The sequence below is a fragment of the Amphibalanus amphitrite genome, unplaced genomic scaffold (assembly GCF_019059575.1).
Source record: "Amphibalanus amphitrite isolate SeventyFive unplaced genomic scaffold, NRLGWU_Aamphi_draft 000516F_arrow, whole genome shotgun sequence".
Taxonomy (NCBI): Eukaryota; Metazoa; Arthropoda; class Thecostraca; order Balanomorpha; family Balanidae; genus Amphibalanus; species Amphibalanus amphitrite.
In genome coordinates, this window is record NW_024882010.1 from 400,265 (window position 1) to 422,220 (window position 21,956).

Here is a 21,956-nt window from a genome sequence, read left to right on the forward strand (position 1 = left end):
AAGTAGTTACCGAGATATTGCAACAATTACAAAACTGACACCTATTCGTTTTGCGCGTGGCACGTGCATAAGAGGTCACCCACATGCATCGGGAATAGTCCAATACTTGGTAGAAGGAATGAAGCTACCCTACAAAAATTACCCCGTGTAAATCGGTCAAGTGGTTGCTGAGATATGAGCCTCGCAAAAGCGTCCGCACGGCCGGCCGGCCGGCCGGCCGGCCGGCCGCTCATACTCAGAATCTTACTTAATAAATTTCAAGTTGTCTGTCCGTTGTCAACTTTGAAATGTCAAGTTGTCTATACTAACGACCAGTATAGCGCCTTTTGGGGCGACTAACGGAGCGAGCGAGGGGGTGAGTCTTGCACGTGCGAAATTTCGAGGGGGTACCTCCAACTGACTTGTGCACGGCACCCTACTGACCGGTTTCTAGCGATGTGCCAAATTTGAGCACAATCGGCCCAGCCGTTCTCGAGATCTGGGAGCGGCACCCTGCACGTGCGCACGTGCAAAATGGGTCCCAACTGACTTGTGCACGGCACCCTACTAACCGGTCCCTAACCGTGTACCAAATTTGAGCGCCATCGGTCCAGCCGTTCTCGAGATCTGGAAACGACCCCTGCACGTGCGCACGTGCAGCAGCACCCCAACTCTGGCACATGGATATGCAGTGCCTAGTGGGTGCCTACCTACATGCCAACTTTCAGCGCAATCGGCCAAGTAGTTACCGAGATATTGCAACAATTACAAAACTGACACCTCTTCGTTTTGCACGTGGCACGTGCATAAGGGGTCACCTATATGCATCGGGAATAGTCCAATACTTGGTAGAAGGAATGAAGCTACCCTACAAAAATTACCGCGTGTAAATCGGTCAAGTGGTTGCTGAGATATAAGCCTCGCAAAAGCGTCCGCACGGCCGGCCGGCCGGCCGGCCGGCCGCCCGGCCGGCCGGCCGCTCATACTCAGAAATTTCCGTTAACCCTCGCCCGCACATGCCATTTTCCCATCCTAGAACGCACATGGGGGGGGGGGGTGGTTGCCACCCCCCCGCGCCATTTCGTTCCTGTTGGAGATAGAGCTTAGCGGTAAAGACCAAAAAGATTCTTTGGGAAGAGACGAATCCAATGATACCCAGTTTTACCTTCTCAGGTCAGTCATTGACCTTCCAGGTCAGGTCAAACTAAAAAATGTTGCTGTTTTGGGTCACCGTTGGATATCAAGTGCGCTGCTTATCATATACCGATGACGATGCCGTTTTCTGGTGCCAAGCCAGCTAGAACCTCTTTGTCACACTACCCGACCAGGTTTTTGCTGCTGAGGTCATTTCAGGTCAAGTTAGGTCAAGGTCAATTATATATGTGTATGTATGTCTGTGTGTGTCTGTGTGTATACTGATGTGTGCACCGATTGTTTATGTGTCCATATTACATGAAATCATGATCTAAGAAGCTTTTACGAAAAATGCGGTCAAAAAAATTCACAAAAAGTAAATTCCGCTTGCCTAAAACGCAATTATCTTAGATGACCTAGGTTGACCTTGACCCTGACCTTGACATCTGTACATCGTCGAACAACATGTTCCATGATAGGTGGGAGGTAAGACTGGCAAAAAAGGCCGAAATCAAGGTGTCAAAAGCTCACAAGGCCCATAGCCAACGCAAGATGTTGAGAATTGGCCATTTGGGTCATGACATGACCTGAAAAACAAGGTCATATCTCCGAAACCAAAAGTCACAGAAACTTGAAATTTTCAGTGGACATCAAGAAAGGATAGAGGAGCAGCTATACGAAAAATCAGCCTCCTAGCTCTAAAAATGTTGAGTGCAGAGCAGAAAGACTACCTGGGGGGGGGGGGGGGTGGCAACCACCCCCCCCCCCCCATGTGCGGGCGAGGGTTAATCTAAGGAAAGACTACGCTCGCTTCGCTCGCTCCGTAATAAATTTCAAGTTGTCTGTCCGTCCGTCAGCCTTATGTGTCTTCTTGCGCCGGAACGGCGCCGCGTATCGACGTGAAATTTAGTGACCACAAACTTTGGGTGGGGCGGACCATCGTATCAAAAGATGGGCGCAATCGGACCACGGGTGCGGCGTCAGCGCGTGCATCTCTGCCCCAGGCTGGCCGAGGCCGGCGCCGAGCAGAGAGCACGTGCTTTAGGCTCAGTTGTTCGCTTAAAAAACTGAGTGAAAACGATGAGAGCCAGCTCGGGAGATCATTAAACTTTGAACTCTGTGGATATTAAGAATACAGGTTTGCGATTAGGATCAGGATTAGGCGCAGGTACAGGTATTCGGTACAGGTTTTACCGGTAAATAAAATAAATTTATTATCAAGCGAGCGAAGCGAGCAAAGTGCGAGCAAAGCGAGCAAACTTTCGGATCTGCAGCGCTCCTCGAAAAGCGCATATACCTACATGCCTACCATACAGCTAAATGAAGTAAGTAAACAAACTTAACCCTACTGGCATGAACATACAAGTTTTAACGGCCAAACTAATAATCCCCTCAAACATATATCTCGAATCTGTACAGTTATCGCGTAAACCTGTGTTCTAGGCCGGCCGGCCGTGGTCACGCTTTTGCGAGGCTTATATCTCAGCAACCACTTGACCGATTTACATGCGGTAATTTTTGTAGGGTAGCTTCATTCTTACTACCAATTAATTGGACTATTCCCGATGTACGTGGGTGACCACTTATGCACGTGCCACGTGCAAAACGAAGAGGTGTTGGTTTTGCAACAATTGCAATATCTCGGTAACTACTGGGCCGATTGCGCTGAAAGTTGGCATGTAGTCTTACTTAATAATGTGTCTCAATGCTTCTAAATCCTTTGCCGCTCATTCTCCGTCACTATCCACCCTAATCTGTGTTTTCATTTAAGAGTAGCGAACCAACTTCCAACACGGCATTGCCGTACAGTATGCACTCAGGCGGCTTTATTCGCCAGCACCGTCATTGCGGTACAGTATGCAATCAGGCGTTTGATGGCTCTGCCATCTAGCGCGAAACAGGAAAGGTGGGGTGGCCACGCAATGGATAGTAGCCGGTTCACGACGGCCATCTGGTAAGAACAAATTTGGTGCAGGTTTGGTGCGATTAGGTTCAGTGTGTTTCTTAGCAGCTATCAGCTAGGGTTACATTAATTGCTTATAGCTATTCCTACTTTTCATAGTATCAGACATTATTATCGATCAACCCTATTACTGGTGGGGGGGGGGGGCATCGGCCCCACCTGTAGTATTTTTTCTGTCGATGGAAAATCGCCTTAGGGGTTCGAAATTTGGCGACTTTTCCTTAGCTAGAGGCGTATCCAGGATCAGTTTCTCGGGGGTAAATCTGGTCACACTTAAAACAAAAATAATTTCAAAACAAACGTGTCCATCTGTATGTGTGCATATGCCCCAGAGACAGTATTGCGGTACAGTGTGCATTCAGGCGGTGATACGGCAGACGCGGCTTTGCGGCACAGCGTCCATTCAGGCGCTTGACGCTCCTGCCATCTAGCGAGTAAAAAGGAATGTTTGGGCGGCTATGCGAGCCGCACTTATTGGGTAGGTATGCGCACTCGATTACCTACCTGGCAATCTTCAAGAGAACAACCTTTCACCATTTACAGCATTAATAATATCCATGATATTGAACAAACGAATGTGATAGAATACAATTAGAGTAGTTTACAGTGCTCATGTTAAGAACGTAGGTATGTTATGTTACGACTTACTGGTGGTTATAGGAATGCACTAGAGTAAGGTGGGAATAGAGCCCATGAGTAGGGTATTGGTATGGTGTAGGTAGGGATAGGTAGGGTAGGACATGTATATGGGTAGAATAGCGCTTTTTTGCGGCGTAGGTACCCGATTGGCGGGTGGGCGATGCGGGCGATTTTCATTTTTTTGTGGCGTTTGCGGTTGGCGGCGGGCGGGCGGGCGCACGATGCGGGCGGTTTTCATTTTTTCGAGGCGTTTGCGGTTGGCGGCGGTCGGGCGCGCGGTTTTCATCTTTTGCGGCGTTTGTAGTTGGCGGCGGGCGGGCGTGCGATGCGGGCGGTTTTTATTTTTTGCGGCGTTTGTGGTTGGCGGCGGGCGTGCGTGCGATGCGGGCGGTTTTTATTTTTTGCGGCGTTTGCGGTTGGCGGCGGGCGGGCGCGCGATGCGGGCGGTTTTTATTTTTTGCGGCGTTTGCGGTGTTGTTTGCGGTTGGAGGCGGTCGTTTTTACTTTTGCGGCGTTTGCGGTTGGCGGCGGGCGCACGATGCGGGCGGTTTTCATTTTTTTCGAGGCGTTTGCGGTTGGCGGCGGTGGGCGGGCGGTTTTTATTTTTTGCGGCGTTTGTGGTTGGCGGCGGGCGGGCGTGCGATGCGGGCGGTTTTTATTTTTTGCGGCGTTTGTGGTTGGCGGCGGGCGGGCGTGCGATGCGGGCGGTTTTTATTTTTTGCGGCGTTTGCGGTTGGCGGCGGGCGGGCGCGCGATGCGGGCGTTTTTTTTTGCGGCGTTTGCGGTGTTGTTTGCGGTTGGAGGCGGTCGTTTTTATTTTTGCGGCGTTTGCGGTTGGCGACGGGAGGGCGTGTTTTTTTTTAATAATTCAATGTCCAAACCTTTGGATTCGTAGTGCTCCTCGAAAAGCCATCCCTACCTACTATACAATTAAGAGAAGTAACTAACAAACACCACCCTACTTATATAAACATTCAAGTTTTGACAACCCAACTAATGGCCCCATCAACCATATCTATCCAAACGTACAGTTATCGCGTAAACCTGTATTCTAGTTTCCGTTAATCTAAGGAAAGACTACGCTCGCTTCGCTCGCTCCGTAATCAAAACAGTTCAAAATATCATGTAGAGAAAACAAACGAAGACATTTCATGATTCCGTAAAGACAACTAGCGGTATTCATCTAGATGTTGCCTAGGAGAATATGAGCAGATCTAACACCTCACCCAAGGTCACCTCAGGGGGTGACCTTGGGTCACTGCAGGCCTACGGAGCATTTGCCAAGACATGAAATAGGACTAATTACAGGACTGTAGTTAGTCCGTAACAGAAATAGGACTGTAGTTGGCTAGTTTTGACATGGCCCAAGTCTTGATATGGCCGCGAGGAAAAAAGTGGCCTGTATTAATGCTGCCCGGCCCGTATTAATGCCGACCGCGAGGCAGTCCGCATTAATGCTGACCGGGGGCCGTATTAATACGGGCCAGGCCTCCGGTCAGTATTAATACGGGCCGGGCAGTATTAATACGGACCGGGTTTTCAAACGGGCCGTAACATGTATACTGATGTGTGCACCGATTGTTTTTGGGTCCATATTACATGAAATCATGTTCTGAGAAGCTTTTACCAAAAATGCAGTCAAAAAACTTCACAAAAGTAAATTCAGCTTGCCTAAAACGCAATTAGCTTAGATGACCTTGGTTGACCTTGACCCTGACCTTGACCCCTGTACATCGTCGAACAACATGTTCCATGATAGGTGGGAGGTAAGACTGGCAAAAAAGGCCGAAATCAGGGTGTCAAAAGCTCACAAGGCCCATGGCAAACGCAAGATGTTGAGAATGGCCATTTGGGTCATGACATGACCTGAAAAACAAGGTCATATCTCCGAAACCAACAATCACAGAAACTTGAAATTTTCAGTGGACATCAAGAAAGGATAGAGGAGCAGCTATACGAAACATCAGCCTTCTAGCTCTAAAATTGTTGAGTGCAGAGCAGAAAGACTACCTGGGGGGGGGGGGGTGGCAACCACCCCCCCATGTGCGGGCGAGGGTTAACATGTTTCTACTTTCTAGGCTAGTTTTTTAGTTGAATTTGAATTGAGCAACTATTTGAACATTTGCCTACGTAACATGTTACGAAGCTGCCAACGGCGGTTGACACTAGGTAGGTACTAGGTATGTACGAATACCCGCTAGCTTACTGGTTGACCTGACCTGACCCGACATGGCCTAAATGCATGAAGACATCATCTGTGGTCAAAACTAACATGACATTGGTGATCAGTAACCCGAAAAACCCTATAGCTTAAGCTGCCACACTTAACTACGTTCTAACAGGTCCCGATTTTCCCGACTTTTAGGTCTTGACGGCTGACCTGGAACGTCAACCGACAACCAATGACCAAGGACCCGGAAATTGGGTATCATCAGCATCCTCTCGTCACGGGCAGCACGCTCGTTTTTGTGCGAAGCTCTAGCTCGATCAGGGGCCAAACGGCAACGGGTGGGAGGGGGGGGGGGGGTCCAAGTTCGCGGCTGGCAAAGCACCAATACCTACGGGGGAGGGCTAGGCGTCGGCGTACCTATGTGTCAGCGATCATTTTCCGTGCGTTTCCAGACTTTTGCGAGCAGAAATGTGGCAAAATGTGTATATGTAAGTGTTCATGTTTGTCAATGGATAATGGTTGGCGACTGCCGAGTGATATTGTCAAGGTCATATGAGCATGCCCGGTGCCTTTTAAGCACCTTTAAGGCCTGAGAAGCTCTGCTCCAAGATACCTATAAGAAACCTCTGCTCCACCTCTGCTCATAGTCGATTGTCGAATGATAATGAAGGTGGTCGCCGAGCTCGAACAAGGTCTGAGGTGCAGAGGAAAAGGGTTTGTGCTTTCTGATTCCTGACGGAGGATAGGTGAGAGCGGGCTAGGGCAAGAAATGGATCAAAGAAATCAGTGCAGCGGTCATGTGAAGGCATTATAAAGTTTTACACTGCCCTCATAGAAGTTTTCCCTTTATAGTTGGAAGCAAATATGGAAGCAAATAGTCCGAGCGAACATTGCGCAGTAATGACGTTATTGAAGATGGAGCTGAGGCCACTAAATTAAATAAACAATTGAACAATCAGGCCTAGCCGGCATAGCGAAGACCGTGGCCAGTTCTCTATATACCGTGACCGTGGCCAAAACGTGTGGTATACCTACAGGGTGATTTTTTTTTTTACTTGTTAAAAAGTAATGAGGTCTAGGGGCATTAAAATACAAATATATATTGCAAAATTATATACCAGGATGACAAGCATGCTGGGACATTTTGATTTCATGCAGACACGATGTGAAGGAGCGTCCATCGTGTATTTTACTTGTGCTTGAAGTTGCCCCCTCTCAGGGGGCGTTGAAGTCTAGTAGGAAAATCTGGCAATCCCCGGCGTGACGTAACGTCGGGGATGACCGACGGCACCTTGCACTGAAAGATACGGCAGAACGGCTATTTTTGAAAAATGATTAAAAATACTTGGGTGCTGTTATGACACATCAAACGCTTATCAGCATGTTCCTCATCATGTGATAAAGCCATATCCGTGGTCGAAAATAACCGAGCCCCTTCCAATTTCCAAACATCGACCTTATAAGCAAAGAATGTAAGCGTAATCCTTAAGGGCGACTTTCCCTTACATATCCGTACATATGCGTCCTTATGGAAATCGGTAGTGTGGCGATAAGCGACGCGCGCGACATCTGTGGGGCGACTGTGGCGACACCTGGTGGCTGCTTTTCTGCTGTATGTAGGCATTGGGGTTTTGCCAGATATGGTTCCTACTGCTACACCACTATGTTGACCCAATACTAGAAAGTTATTTTGTCCGTAAATGGCAAGCAAATTAAAAGTATATTTATAAAATTGCTTATAAATGATTACGAGATAATAATGAAGAAGTTTTGATTGATTAATTATTTAAATATTTAACCGTGAAACTATATTCTGGTAGGTTTAGTAGAAATTAGTCCGTGCAACCTTGTATTTAGGGCCTTGCCCCCTCTCTCACCAACACGAATCAGCCCGCCTGAGCACGTGTTGAACGGCACCATGGACTCACATACTCATTAGGCGGACTGAAAAGGTTCCTATCATCCATTTTCAGCTCCGCCAGATATTTCCAATGTTTTCTTGTTATATCTGCCATAGCTGGGTCCAAAAACTAGAAGTCTATTAAGGGCAGGTCGAGGATTTCGATACTGGCAGCCCTGGTGGTGTCTGATTTGTTGTTTTTCTTTCGCCCTGAAGACTGATTCTTCAGAGGCTGCACATACGCCAAATGAACCGTTTGAAGGTTATTTATGACTACAAGCTTGTTCGTGCATTATTTAACGTCTTTCTGGGGTGTCTCCTCGATGATCGTATGCCTCGAACTGCCTCAATGCTTCAAAATCATCGTTTTGTACCGTTCCTTACTGAACGGCGGTGGACCATGCGTGCCCGATTGGTGGGACATTTTCAGGCTCCATTGGGGCCGAGGCCTTCGGTTAAAAGGAACAAATCATGACACCATACAAAATGTCCCAGATTTATCTATCACGTGCATTGCTTTTTTGTAAGAGATTTTTCGATTTAGGGACCACCATTGACATTTACTTTTTAACAGTTAAAAAAAATCACCCTGTACATTGACATATTGATCTACATTACAGTAGGTACTAGGTACGGTACGGTAATTCTGACAATATTTATGCTACATTGCAAGTTATGCAAGACCTTATTTTGTGTACATGTGCAGTGCCAGTGGTAGGTCTGGTTCAAGGTAGTGACAGTGCCACATGCGGGTATATGTGAATGAATGACAATATCAATCCCCTGGTATCAATATTGTGCTAAGTTTTATTATTTGGTGCCCCTTGATTGGTGCTAAGCAAGGCGATAAATACCCTGGTGCTAAGAATCTTGGGAGAGTATGTACCTACATGGCTTGAATCACAGTACCTATATAGAAAGCTGTTTAAATGAAGACCAATGCAGAACAGATCGACAAATTGTGTGTCATGAAGCAAGGGAGGCTGTGTTTCAGTTAACCTATGAATTCAAATTGACATTTTATCTTGCCATGAATAACCTACGGAATGATGAGCATTAGCACGCAGCCTGTCACCAGTCACCGTCACAGTACCTTCAGTTGAGTACTCACTAGTGTGACGCATGCTTTACGATTACCTACCCCTATATAGCTGGGCCTTGTCCAGCCCTGCCTGAATGCATGCTACTAGTTTCATCTGGTAACTGTGCCTGCTCCCATGCTTCAATTAATAAGTCATTACCACCATCTGAAATGGTCAGTGATATCATGAAAACCCTATCTGAATAACTTGTAAATTCACAATGATTTATGCAAACAATCATTGTAAATGGTAACAATTACAAAAATAAAATGATTGAACTTACTAATGATGGCAATGTGACTCAATGCAATTCATGCAAGTTTGTGTGAGTTTGAAGAAAACTTGTTTTTTCATACAATTGTCTACATTAGACATGTGCCTCCACATTGGATGCAATTCACTTCATATTTAATGTGCAATAAAAGCTAGTTTTTCAAACCATCACAATATTTTTCACTCAGAATGTTTTTGTAACCTAATGATAAAAATAGAGAACTATTGAGAGAATCTATCCATGTACTCCACCTTTTCAGTTTTCACCAGTCACCAATTTCCAATATGTGAGGTGATTTACATTTGTGTTGTAATATGTGTAAAAAACGATAAATTTTGCATGGACAGTGGACGATATTTCTTATAACAATTGCAAAGATCAAGCCTAGGTAGTAGATAGGGATTCAAAATGCTTCTTGACTTACCTATTGGACTTCAAAGCTCAAATAATTGGAATGGACACTTAAGTTTTTCATTGTATGAATTTGAGTATGAAATCAGCATTGTTGCTTACAATTTCTCACCTTTGATTTCACAGGTCCTTTGATTTTTTTTTAACTGAAGAAAGTATGGAAGAAATAACATTTTGTTTAGAATCAAATGATGAATGGGTGCAAGAAGAGGTAAGTGTCAGAGTACAAACATTGTAGGTATTTCCTTTTATTTTCAAAGGGATGATGTGCAGACTGCAGACAACAAGAGATAGCTAAGCTGAACAATGAACATGGTTCTCATCGTTTTCAGGCTGATCAGAATCCTTTATGTTAGGCTATGTTAGGTCTATGTTAGGCCTAATCTCTTTTAACCCGCGCCGCCCCGTAGGGCTATCGCCGGACCCTACCATCCGTAGGGGGGGGGGGGTTTCGGCCCCCCTAAGATCTCGGAAATTTACCGGCCGATTTTCAAAATTCAAACGGCGTTCGATAGCCCCACCGGGAAACTACCTTGTGACCAAATTTCATTGACCTAGGTTAAACTGATGACGTCACACGTCAGGTCAAAGGTCGGATTTTCACCGTTCACAGGCATTTCAAGAAATGTGTTGTGAAATGGAGTAAATTGGTAAGTTATTGAAAACCATCGATGGTACATTGTTCATCAAACACATACTTTGCTATCTGAGGTCACTGATACCAGGTCAGGTCACAGAGGTCAGGTCACTGGGGGGGGGTCACAATAAGGAAGTGTCGTGTGATGCATGTTTTATGGTCCATTTTACACGAAAAATGCGATTATGTGGGTCAGGCGGCCTTTGGGGCCAGCTTAGGTCACGTTTTGGTGAAGGTCAGGCCAAGGTCAGGTCAAATAAGGTCAAATTTCAAAGTTGATATTTTTGCATAAAATGGGTAGGTATCGATTCGATGCAGCTCGTCACGGGGAGTCTAATGGTGGTCTTTGTTTTGTCCTACGTAGTCTAGAATTGCCAAAATTTAAGTTGAAAATTTGACGTCATCATTTTTTAACAGTTTCTTCGCTATAACTTGGCCAAAAAACGTGATATCGATCTGAAATTTGGTATGTAGCTAGACGACGGTAGGTACTATAGTTCGTTTTTCTTAAGTTTGCCCCTCACTGTAAACGTCTTTTGAACATAGCACGAGAATTGGTAGCTGAGTTACTGAGAAAACTGGTTGGCCCACATTGATTTTACCAGATTTCACAGACGATCAATTACATCAAATTTGTTTACGATTTCACAGACTCATAGCTCGTATTTGCCCATACCTACAGCTCCACAGTGATAGATGACTTCTCAGGAATTATGTCTGAAATAATTAATAAATTGCACGGCGTTTAACATTAACGTTACATCGTCGGTGTTCAAAACTTATTTTGAAAATATAATTCATATCTCCAATACAATGTGCGCCAACCAATTTTCTCAATAATTCAGCTAGCAATTCTCGTGCTATGTTCAAAAAGACGTTTACAGTGAGGGGCAAACTTAAGAAAAACGAACTATATCACATATACATATTCCGTTTTTTTGAAACTCAAAAAACTTTTTGGATTTTTTGGCTAATTTATCCAAAATAAATGCTTTTTTGACCTTTCGGGGTCAAAACTCAAAATGTTCAAAAATCCGAGATAGCAGTTTTATAGCCATGTCAATTCTACACCTTTTATGTCTTGATCATTTTTCTGTATCTTCAAAGCTGTAGGCCTGACAGCTCTTCTCGCGAAGGTCTTTTTTCGGTCGAAAATGGCAGAACATGACGTCATTCTGACGTCATTTGTGGCCCACCTATGATAGCCTCTGGATTTTTTTTTTTTTTTTTGGTCACTGTGTAAAATTGATGCCCGGAGGGGTCCTGAAAGTTTGGTGGCGATATCTCCAGCCGCTTAGGAGATATCGACGAAAAGGACAAGGGGGGGGGGCGTTTTGGACCCCCCACGGGACGCGGGTTAATTGGTTTTAAAGCATGAGTGGCTCTTATTGTCACCAAGTTACTGCTAACACTTTTTTGTGTGGTCATTTTCACCTGATGAGGGCAAAATGATGATTGATGATAATACCTTCCACTCGAATGGGTACTCACGAGAATATGTTGAAAATTAGATCAAACAAAATCATTCTATCAAAACATTATGATATGCTGTAGGAAGTTATTGTATTTTTCTCAAACATAACCTATTTTGATATATTTTACAAAGTCACGTGAAGTACTAATGCAACTATGTTTGTTAACTGTATTGTCATGTATTGTATTATAAAATTGTTTCTGTCCATCAGGGAATCTTAAAAGTGTGCGAAAAGCTGAAAAAGGCTGGCCTTGGAGCTTCTGAGGTAAGAAGGACCGGCTGTGGCAGCATTGGTAATAAGCGACGGTAGCATAAATCTGTTTGTATGTTTGCTGTTAAGTATGAGACTAGTGGGTGAATGATTTGTTCTCACTTGAGTTATAAACAGAATACCAGCCTTGATTATGTGGGAACAAATCTAATCGAATTGCAGGTACCTAGCTAATTGATTATTAATCTTCAAATCCCGACATTCTTCAGTTAAGTCTTATCAGTATGGATACTCAACCCATACCAGTGGTCCTCTTTTCAAGATGTGCGTGCAGTTGTGGTACTTTCTTTTGCCGTTTGGCAGGCAGCCGAGTTCCGGGAGCTGACTGCCCTGCTGACCGGCAGCCGTCCGTCGACCGGTCGGCTCGCCGCTCGGGGTGTGGCGCTGCTCGTGGTCGAGGGCACCGTGCCACTGGCGGACGCTCTGCGGTCAGCCCTCTCCTCGGTGGCAGTGGGAGGCAGGTGAGACATGGGGCTCCAGGGAGGCGAGTCGTAAAATACAGGGAGGGTGAGGTAGGGGAGACGAGAGGAAGCGGAAAGCGAGGCACCAGCACACATGGAAGGCGAGACGCTAGACAGTCATGGAGGCGAAACACCAGGTGCTAAGGAAAGTGAACTGTGAAACAATTGTGCGTTACAGCTGTCATGTTCTCCCTCTGGTTTATGTACGTTACAGCTGCGGACTGCGGTGACGCAGATGCTGTGGTGTACGTTACAGCTGCGGTGATGCTCTGGTGTGGCTGGTGACAGAGCTGCTGCAGACAGCCCTGCAGGCAGCTGCGGGCGGCCAGAAGGCCCTCCCGTCTCTAAGTTCAGCTCAGCACCCGCACGTGACGCTGCTGCGCGCGCTGCCTCAGCACAGCCACCAGGTTGGTGCGGAGCTGGAGAGGCTGCTGCTGGCTGATGACAGTCCACAGTAAGTAAACTGATCAGTGCTCCGTGTGTGATTCAGAGAATGGGGTGGGGAAATACGGATATGACCTCACTGCTCAGTTCAAAAGGCATACAAAACACCGGAAGTATATGTTTGCTTGTGTTTGTAAGTAGTCTGATAATCGTACAGAGGATGCTTGATAACAGTCATAAGGAAGCGTGTTTGGCTATGTTTTGGGTATATATGTTCTAAGTAAGTGCATAGATCACATAAATCGTAAGTGATTACCAAATTATGAGCAAGTGCTCGCTAGTAAAGGCCAAAATGATCACGTAAACTTGTGCCTGAAAATATGCTAAGTACTTACCTAAATGAATAATACGTATATTACAAATGTTAAGTCACTAGCACCTGTCATTTTCCCACCACTGTGGCAGGTACTGCGGCGTGGCGCTGGAGTACGTCACGCCGTTTCTGTGGGCGTGTTGCGGTCCGCAGACGCCATCCCATCTCCGTGCCCGGCTGGTGTCTGCCCTGTGTCGCCAGGCGCGCCTCAGTCGCACCCCGCTGCCCATCCACCGGGCGCTGCAGCTGCTCTCCAGGGTCCAGGTCGGTCCGCAGATATCGGTGCTGAGACGTGACTGGATGTCATTCGGTCCTTGTTATGCCTTTTGGTTTCAGTATTTTTCATATTTGACTGAAGTCGAGCAATATTTTAAAAATTGTTTTGCATTGTCTTGATCGCCCTGTTATATCGTCTTCTAGGAGCGCCTTGGCCATGTGGATAGACACTTGTCTGATGTTGCAAACCACTGTTCTAACGAACTATGGTGTGGTGTTAGTAAATTTCGTACTTAATCCATTCCTATTTTGTGTTAAGCTCGCCGCAGTGTTCAGCCTGACGTCTAATCTTCCCCCGCCAGGTGCCGCCCGCTCAGCTGTGCTGGGAACTACCCCCGCTCTGTCGCAGACTGGTGGAGTTTGCCGAGGAGATCAACGACCGAGCGCTGCTCCGCTCGCTGACGCCGCTCACTGTTCACTGTCTGCAGCTGCAGGTGAGATGAATAGCTTATAAGTACGTAGATTTCTTAAGTTCCCTCAATTATTCTTGCAGGTAAACGTAAATGATCATGCACACGGCTTAAACTTAAGGTGGTGCCTTTGGTAGCTAGATGTCAAGATCCTAAAAACAGTAATGTTTTGATCAATCACCCCGTGTTTGACTTGATAGTTAACCCTATTAGTGGCAGGCTCCTGGCTACCCCTATTAGTGGCAGGGGGGGCTGTTTACGACCCCCCCCCTGATATCTCGAGATCTAACGGGCCGATTTTCAAAATTCAAACGGCATTCGATTTCGCTCAACGTGATCTACATTTCTAAAAAAATAAAGATTGAAAAAATGTCAATAGGGGGGTAGAGGGGGGTAAAAAGGGGCAAATTGCAGATACATTTTAGACTGTTTATCACGGCCAGGTTTCTGAACCAATTTTAACGCAACTTTTGCCGATCGATAGAGAATGAACCAGGAATTCACATGGATCCTAAAAATATGCATTTTCAAAAATCATAGGAGGATACAGATCATTGAGATTGGGGGTACACAAAAAGTATAGTAAATAAGATTTTTGTTGGTACTGTTTCTAAAAAGGGTGGTAATGGTCTTGTTATGTTACAATTTTCTTATGAGAGAACGACTACAATTGTATTGGTCATGCATAGGCGGTGTCAGGGCACCTATGTTGGGAGGTAAAACATAACCCCCCTTTTTGGACGCCTGGATCCGCCTATTATAGCAAAAACGTGTTAAAAGAGGATGCACAATAACTTTGTATATGTTATCACATGATACCTTTCATTCACTGTTCGTAAAACTGGTGCATACAGTTATAATACATCAGCATCGTGATCTTCGCCCAAATGACTCGCTTCACGAATAGGATCCCCCAATTCCCAGTGCTCTGGAGCCGCCCCTGGTAAAGTTATGAACTTGAAATTTTCAGGGAATGTGCCCAATTTAGTTTTAGGAAAAGTCAGAAAATTTCAGCATCGTAGCTTCAGCGGTTTCGGAGATATTCCCGAAAAACCTGAGGGGTGGATGAAAACAACCTCCCCCTGCCACTAATAGGGTTAACTTGGCGTATCTATCCATTTGCCTCCAGCCATCTACCGGTGCACTACCTTTCTGCGTTCTACAGCCGTTGACCTGACCCTTGTGTCATGCACAGGTCTCCGAGGGCTTATGTGACGTCTCGCCGGCACTGTCCGAGGTCACCAGACTCCTGGAGCTCGGTGTGAGTGGAGACGTGGAACTGGTGCTGCTCTCAGACACCATCGCTCGGTCCTCGGCACTGTCCATCAGAGACGGGAAGCTGATTGGTGCAGGTGAGTGTAGTGTAATCCGCTTCACTAGGTCCTTCGTCTGCTCTGGTAGATCTAGGTAGATCATTCACCTTCACAAAAGTTATTTTTGCTTACACACTTGCTTCGTTAATCTTGTCTTTAGGAAGTATATTTTTCCGCGATAGAGGCGATTCTTAGAGAAGCTCTTGAAACGCAAGACATTGACAGCTAAGGCACAACTATCTTCCCCATTACTAAATTGACCACGATCGGCGAGGTTGGTGCCTGGAGGGGCATTTCAAGGTGCAAGCGCGAACTTGCATCTAACGTATTCAATATACACGTTTTTTCCAAACACGTCGCAGATTTTCGTGTACATTGGCTGCATCAATTACGTTTGAACGATGAATGTTGACGTTGCAGTACCGTCACTCTTAAGTTTTTTTTTAACGAGCGGAGTGGAAGCATTGCAATTGCATACCGTAGCTTATCCGGCGAGAGTTTTGATTTTGCTCGTCGTGGAGCACATACGGATTGCATCTTTTTCGTAATATGCCCCACGTTGGGCGCCATTTTGGGCTCATATGGCATTGAATATGAAAAGTGTATTTTTGATATGAAAAGTTTTACTATTATCCCAATTATATCCCACACACTAACCACACTTATCCAATCGGCAGTGTGCCGGCTGCTGGAGGGCGGCCGGTACAGCCCGCACGTGGCCGCGCTGCTGGTCCCTCCGCTGCTGCGGGCCGTCTCGCTGCTGCCCGGTCTCACGTCGCTGGTGGAGCCTCTGCTGGCTCTGCTGGCTGCCGGGCCGAGCGGTGCTGCCGGTCGGCTCCAGGAGGCCGCCTACTGGCCGGCGGTGGCCGATATCAGTCCCGACCTCTGCCGGGCCGCCCTGCTCGCCGACACACTGGCCGCAAACGAGGAGGTATGAGTGTCTGAAACTCAGTTTGGTTAGGGTTATGTGAGATCGCTTGCTTTGTTTTGTGGCTTTGTAACGAAGTGTTTGATTCAATTTGTACGCTTTTTGATGTGTGGTAATTTTGACCCCTCTTTGGTGGGTTATGTTTTTTTTTTGTTCGCAGATAAATTTATCCTGCCTCGCCACCAGATTATTGTCAGTAGGCTCGCTCATTCTATTTTTCCTTTTTTATTCTGTCTTCACTTGTGCTTTCTGCCTATGTTATGTCTCTGATGGCTCTCATTGCTCTTTCAGCTGCAGCGAAGCTGGCTGAACCATCTGGAGGTGACGCTGTCTCGCTCCGAGCCGGATGCCTTCTCTGAGCGTGCAGCCCTGGCGCTGATCGTCTGCACTAGCAGTTCGCCGTCCGTCCGCGGGGCGGCGCTGCGCGCTGCTCTGGCGGCTGTGCGCCAGCGGCCTGGACTCGCTGTGGAGCTTTTCTACTGTATCATATACCGTCTGAAGGTGGAGACGGACCCGGAGATGGTTATGACGCTGCTGCGCGCCCTCCCTGAGCTGGCTGTCAGCAAGGTGAGAGCAACAGTCACTAAGCGGTGGAATGAGTGAATGCTGAATTTGGCACTGCTTCGTTGCCTTTGGACGATTTTGCTTTGGTTATTTCGCATTTAAGTTTGCGCTGTATAATTATCAGGGAGGGGACTCAGCGGTCCCTTGTCTCCTGGGCCGCCATATCGGGCAAATCGACTGCTACCACCCGAGACCGACGCATAAGTCCCGCGGTCCTCGCTGACCCCTGACGCCCTTGTGCCGCCCTTAGGCTGTGGTGCCTCCCCTGGTCCGGCTGCTCACCGGACTGGTGACGTCTGACGGTGGCCGCGGCCCGCTGGCGGCCGACGCCGTCCGTCTCTTGGCCGCCGTGTGGCGCCGCGAGGAGCGCTGCCTGCCCTACCTGCTCTCCGTGCTGAAGATGGAGGGCCCGCTGACCGCCCAGTCGTCCCGCCTACTCCTGGCCAGACTGGCTGCCATCGCTGATATCTGTACACATAGGTGAGCGCTCAGGACGTGTAGCTGGATTAATGTTTTTCGTTCTTTAACTGTTAATACACAAAACTGGTCGTAATTGATAAGTACCCATGTAGTCACCAGCATATCGAAAAGGCATCGGTTGGTGTAAATCGAACGTGCCTGCTTGCGAGTTAGCAATAGTCAATGGCCTCTCTGCTATACCTCATGGCTCTATGCTCCAATATTAACTACACCTTTGAAATTAACAGCTCAGTATAACCTCCGATGTAGTGTTTTATCCCACCAACTCCCCCATCACCCTGTCTTCCAGCCCGACGTCCGGCAAGGACCAGCTGTCGGCTTTGTCTCGGGTGCTGACCGAGCTGACGACGCCAGAGAGTGGAGCTGCCTGCAGTCTGGCACTGACCGGCATCTCAGCGCTCTGTCAGGCAGAGGTACTCGATGTACGCACCACGTGGCGCATCCTGGCACCGAAACTGAGACAGGAACGACGGACGCCCGTCTTGGCACGGTGAGTCAAGGGCCCGGAGCCAGTGTCATTACTTTTTCAATCGAATCCGTCATGACAACTCTGTCGTTTTAATGTTTTTAGAATGCATAGTTAGTCATTTGACTTCATTTCGTGCTTATGTTTCAGATACATGGACTTCCTAGCACTGGTACCCCAGCTACACGTGCCAAGTGAGGAATACGAAGCCTTCACCCTGGAAGTATCGACCGTTCTGTGGCAGCAGGTCACTGGTAAGCGGCCACCTGCCGTGGTACGCGCCGCACTCCGTGCTTTGTCTTTCTACAAACCCGGCTCCTTTACCCTGCGAATGCTGCCGGCCGCCGCCAAAGTGGGACTCGTCGTGCCGGCCAAGCTGATCGCCACGCCGGCTGACGCGGCGCGCTCGCCGGAGGAGCTGATGCCGTACGTACCGGGCGACTGCTACACGCGCCTGCTGACCCACCTGCTCCCGGAGCTGATGGAGGAGTATGGTCACACGCTGACCGGCCTGGTGGGCTGCGAGATCAAGCTGATCGGTCGCGGGGTGTACTTCACGGCCAAGGAAAAGGCGCGGAGGGAGGGCGGCGAGCCTTCCTCACTGGCCTACCTGGAGCCGGCGAGTATCGTCAGGGCTCTGGTGGCCTACCTGCAGACGGCAGCCGGCGGCTCGGAGGGCGGGGAGGCTGTGCTGGCGGCCGGGCCCGCCCCGCCGGCAGCGCTGGCCGCCTGTCTGTGGCCGCTGGCCGCTGATCTTGGCCACGCGCTGCCGCCGCTAAATCTCTCCTTTCTTCTGCGGCTGGCGGAGCGCGGCGGGCCGGTGGCGGCGCTCTGCGTGGAGGCGCTGGCACGCCATTGCTGCACGCACCCCTCAGCTGCCGACTCGCTGAAGATTCTGATGGCCGTCCCACCGAGTGACAACCGTCCGCCGGAGGTCACCGAGGCCCTCCTCAAACACCTGGGTATGATCGGACGCGGCGTGCCGCCCGCCGTGCTCATGCCGTTCGTGCAGCACCATCTATCGACGACCCTCGGAACTTCTGGTTCGGAGGCGTGCCGTGTGCTGGCGGCGCTGCGTACGGCGCTCAAAGACGAGCGTCTACACGAGGCGAATCGGGCGACCATCGGCCATGTGATGGAGGCCATGGCCGACGACATCAACCCGGAACAGGTTAGTGCTCAACAATTCCTAACTATAGTTCGTTTTTTTTTTCAAAAGGACGCTGGCTCCAAGTATGTTTTTCGAACAAGCACGTGTTTTAGCCGCCAAAACGAGCAAAAACTGAACCTGAGAAAGTCGAACGTCGACTAATTTTAACATGTGATTTCTTCCCGATAATTTCCATATGTGCATTTTGGAACCAGATATGGGAACAGTGGTGACGTCTGCTGTCGAACATGTATTGCAATGTAACTTATAACTATCATGGACGGAACCGCTTACTCGATTATGCTCGGCAACAGTGAAAAAAAACTAAGTTTCACCCAAATTCGTTGACACTTGGCGCATCGCACGGACATTTGGGTGCCTGCTGCCACCAGTGACGTCATCATAGTATGTTCATTTTTAAGAAACAATTTCCAGCTACTTACCGTGCACAATTTGAAATCGATTATTTTTTCGGTAAGAAATTCTTGGCCAGACACTGAAGCTGCCAAAACTCACGTGAGAGCTTCGATATTGCACTTTGAGCCAGCGTCCTTTTGAAAAAAAACGAACTATACCTATCAATTTTGGTTTTGGAGCCTTCTCAAAGTGTCTCCAAGTTTTCAGTGAAAATACTATTTCACTTAGTGGTCACCCACGAGGATCATTTTTCGTACTTAACGTAAACCTTATACAATTTCTTTGGCGCCGTAATTGTCTTATTGCTTCATTTACCGCGATGTAGAAATCTCACTCGCCCTGTTAAGTAGCATTGTATTAGCTACTGCTCTTCTATTGATTCCACTGTTTATTTTTTCCAATCAACTAATTCTCCGTCCGTCACCTGGCTTTACAGACGGAGGTATTCACGGCGTTCCTGGAGGGTATCTCGGAGCTGCCCACGTCTCACCTGGAACGGCTGAGCTCGCCGTCCCTCTGGTGGTCAGTCGAGAAGGCCAAACTTGTCGTGGCGGCCGCCGTGCGGAGCCACATGTCCTGTCTGGGCGAGGGAGACAGCCCCATGGTCTGGATGAATGATATCATCGATGCTGCGGGCAGCGCTGGGTCAGTATTTATTATTCTTTTCACTTGCGAGAAGTTCGTTTCGAGAAACCATTTGTGATAGTGTGTTACGAAATACCTTCCTTTGTTTTTGTCGGTCACGCATAACTCGAATATTTTTTTATCCTATCACTTTTACCGTTGTTTGCTTCGACAGGCCGGTTTCGGTACGGCGAAACACATTCCGTTTTGCCTTGACTCCAGCCACGTTTGTTGTCGCTCAAGTCTCAAAGTTACCCAAATTTGTTAGTGCGTTCCGTCATCGTCCCAGCCGCCCACTGACTCACTGTGCGCTGTATACCCCCAGTCTGGGAGCGGACGTGGAGTCGGAGGTGTGCCGCGCGCTGGCCGGCTGCTGCGGCCACTCCTCTGCTCCCGACTGGCTGCTGGAGCTGCTGTTCAGGCTGCGGGCCGTCCAGACGGGCCGGGTGGACTGCGACACCGCCAAACCAGGACAGGTCAGCCGGCCGGCGTGCTTGTTAGAGCTGTTATACCGGCTGTGAAAGTCTGTTAGAGCTGAATTAGACTCTGAAACAGCCTCTTTCAGCTTGCAGGATACTCTTGAAATACATTTTCTATTGCTTAGATTAAAAGCACGTACGAAGCTGGTGCGTGCGATTGATGCGAGCGAGATAATCCCGGCGGTCGGCAACATACTGCCGACGGTGGAGGAGGTCAGGCGCGGCGACACGGTGGCGGCCCTGGTGGCCGCCTTCAGGGCCCTCCAGAGCTGAGAAGCTACACTGCGGCTCTGCCGCAGATGGAGGGGACAACACAACAACAACAACAGATATAATGCATATGAAAATGGCTCTCTTATACGAGAATTGGTTATTGGTCATTGGTATTTCAGCTTACGAGCCGCCACAAATTTGGGCATTTGGGCCCGGTTTATACGAGAACGGCTCTCTGACTTCTTACACGAAAATGGCTCTCTGTGTGCCGAAGGTCTGTTTAAACCTTTTGGGAAGTGTCTTGCATAAGGCAGTTCACCAGATGACGTATGCAATACGCGTTCAGTAATGTGCTGCAACTTTATGTCATCGTCCACCGTTGCCTGCGCACCCTGACCGCGCCTGCCCTCTCGGCAGGTGCTGGGCTGGCTGGCCGACGTGCTGGCCTGTGCCGTGCTGCTCTGGTCGCCGTTGACTCTCACCTCCTCCCCCACCTCTCTGGCCTCGTCGGCCTCTGCGCGGACGCGCCTGTTCCCCGCCGCGGCCCGGCTGCTGCTCAGCCAGCCCCGGTGGCGGCCCGTACTGAAACAGGTTAGTGCGGGGTCTCGGGGAGCTATGCACCAACGTGTTTGCTTGATTCGTTAGTTTTTTATGTGATTTGCAGTTATTTTGGGTGCAAATGTAACGAATGCCAGTTAAACATCAGCGATATTCTTTTTATATGCAATACAAGATCAGGCATATGTTTTCAGGATCTTTAAGATCCTGATGGATCCAAATAAAACTTTTTCCGTCTTACGGATCGATGGTTACTTACAGAGTCGGTCATTAGTTAATGATGGTAATCTCTGCCGCGCAAGTCGCGACACCTTTTCACTGGTAGCGGATGTAATCTTGTAACCGCGTACACTATTACGATTCGTGGTCTAATTTCTGGTCTTCTCTGCCGCACACCCAACACCCCGTGCCCGTTCCGTCCCCTGACGACGCTTATTATTCCCTACCACCTCGTCAGGTGTACGGCTGGCTGCAGCGGCTGCAGGATGAGCCGTCGGTGTCAGACCGACTGAGGCTGCCACTGCTGCTGCCGCTGCTCCAGCCGGCCGCCTGAGACTGAAGCGACGCGGTGGAGACGGTTCCTGGCGCGGCAGAGACTGTCTGGCGCACTATGACATAACGATGACGGTCCTCAGCGTACGGTGAAACCGGGTGGCTTGGCGTTATGAAAGCTTCCACTGCTGTGATCTGATTGTTGGTTATGTTGGCTGACTGGACTGTTGATGGATAATATATGTTTCGTGATGTGATTCCGATTGTTTTATTTGTGCTAGCTTGTCACTTTTTATGCCGCTTGTGGCTTGGCTACACATCACTTGGTTCAAAGACTTTTTGCGAAAAACTTTTGTGACAGAGGCGCGCAAACGGATGTAGACATGCCGGTAGACTAGGAGCGGGATTCTACTTCCGATGTCTGTGGGAGGCAG

At 48.3% G+C, this 21,956-nt stretch overlaps 1 protein-coding gene across 2 annotated transcripts; it reads left to right on the forward strand.

Annotated features, from left to right (window-relative positions):
* Positions 1–7,755: 7,755 nt before the first annotated feature.
* On the forward strand, positions 7,756–21,780 carry LOC122393123 (focadhesin-like). 2 transcript variants are annotated; one of them, XM_043388795.1, is made up of 17 exons: positions 7,756–7,837; positions 9,679–9,763; positions 11,875–11,928; positions 12,238–12,395; positions 12,652–12,849; positions 13,245–13,416; positions 13,731–13,862; positions 15,034–15,190; positions 15,829–16,082; positions 16,371–16,646; positions 16,894–17,123; positions 17,413–17,613; positions 17,740–18,760; positions 19,593–19,801; positions 20,106–20,256; positions 20,890–21,063; positions 21,488–21,780. In XM_043388795.1, the coding sequence occupies exons 2-17, from the start codon at positions 9,710–9,712 to the stop codon at positions 21,581–21,583; spliced, it is 3,537 nt and encodes a 1,178-aa protein (XP_043244730.1). In that variant the 5' UTR covers positions 7,756–7,837; positions 9,679–9,709; the 3' UTR covers positions 21,584–21,780. The 2 variants fall into 2 exon arrangements, with proteins under 2 accessions (XP_043244730.1, XP_043244728.1); XM_043388793.1 differs by lacking the exon at positions 7,756–7,837 and adding an exon at positions 8,391–8,408.
* Positions 21,781–21,956: the final 176 nt, after the last annotated feature.

Excerpts from the sequence above, each read along its gene's own strand:
- LOC122393123 (XM_043388795.1), top strand. The coding sequence starts at position 9,710 with ATGGAAGAAATAACATTTTGTTTAGAATCAAATGATGAATGGGTGCAA. Across the intron at positions 13,417-13,730 it reads AGCTGCTCTCCAGGGTCCAG|GTGCCGCCCGCTCAGCTGTG; the intron begins GTCGGTCCGCAG and ends TTCCCCCGCCAG. Across the intron at positions 17,124-17,412 it reads GCTGATATCTGTACACATAG|CCCGACGTCCGGCAAGGACC; the intron begins GTGAGCGCTCAG and ends CCTGTCTTCCAG.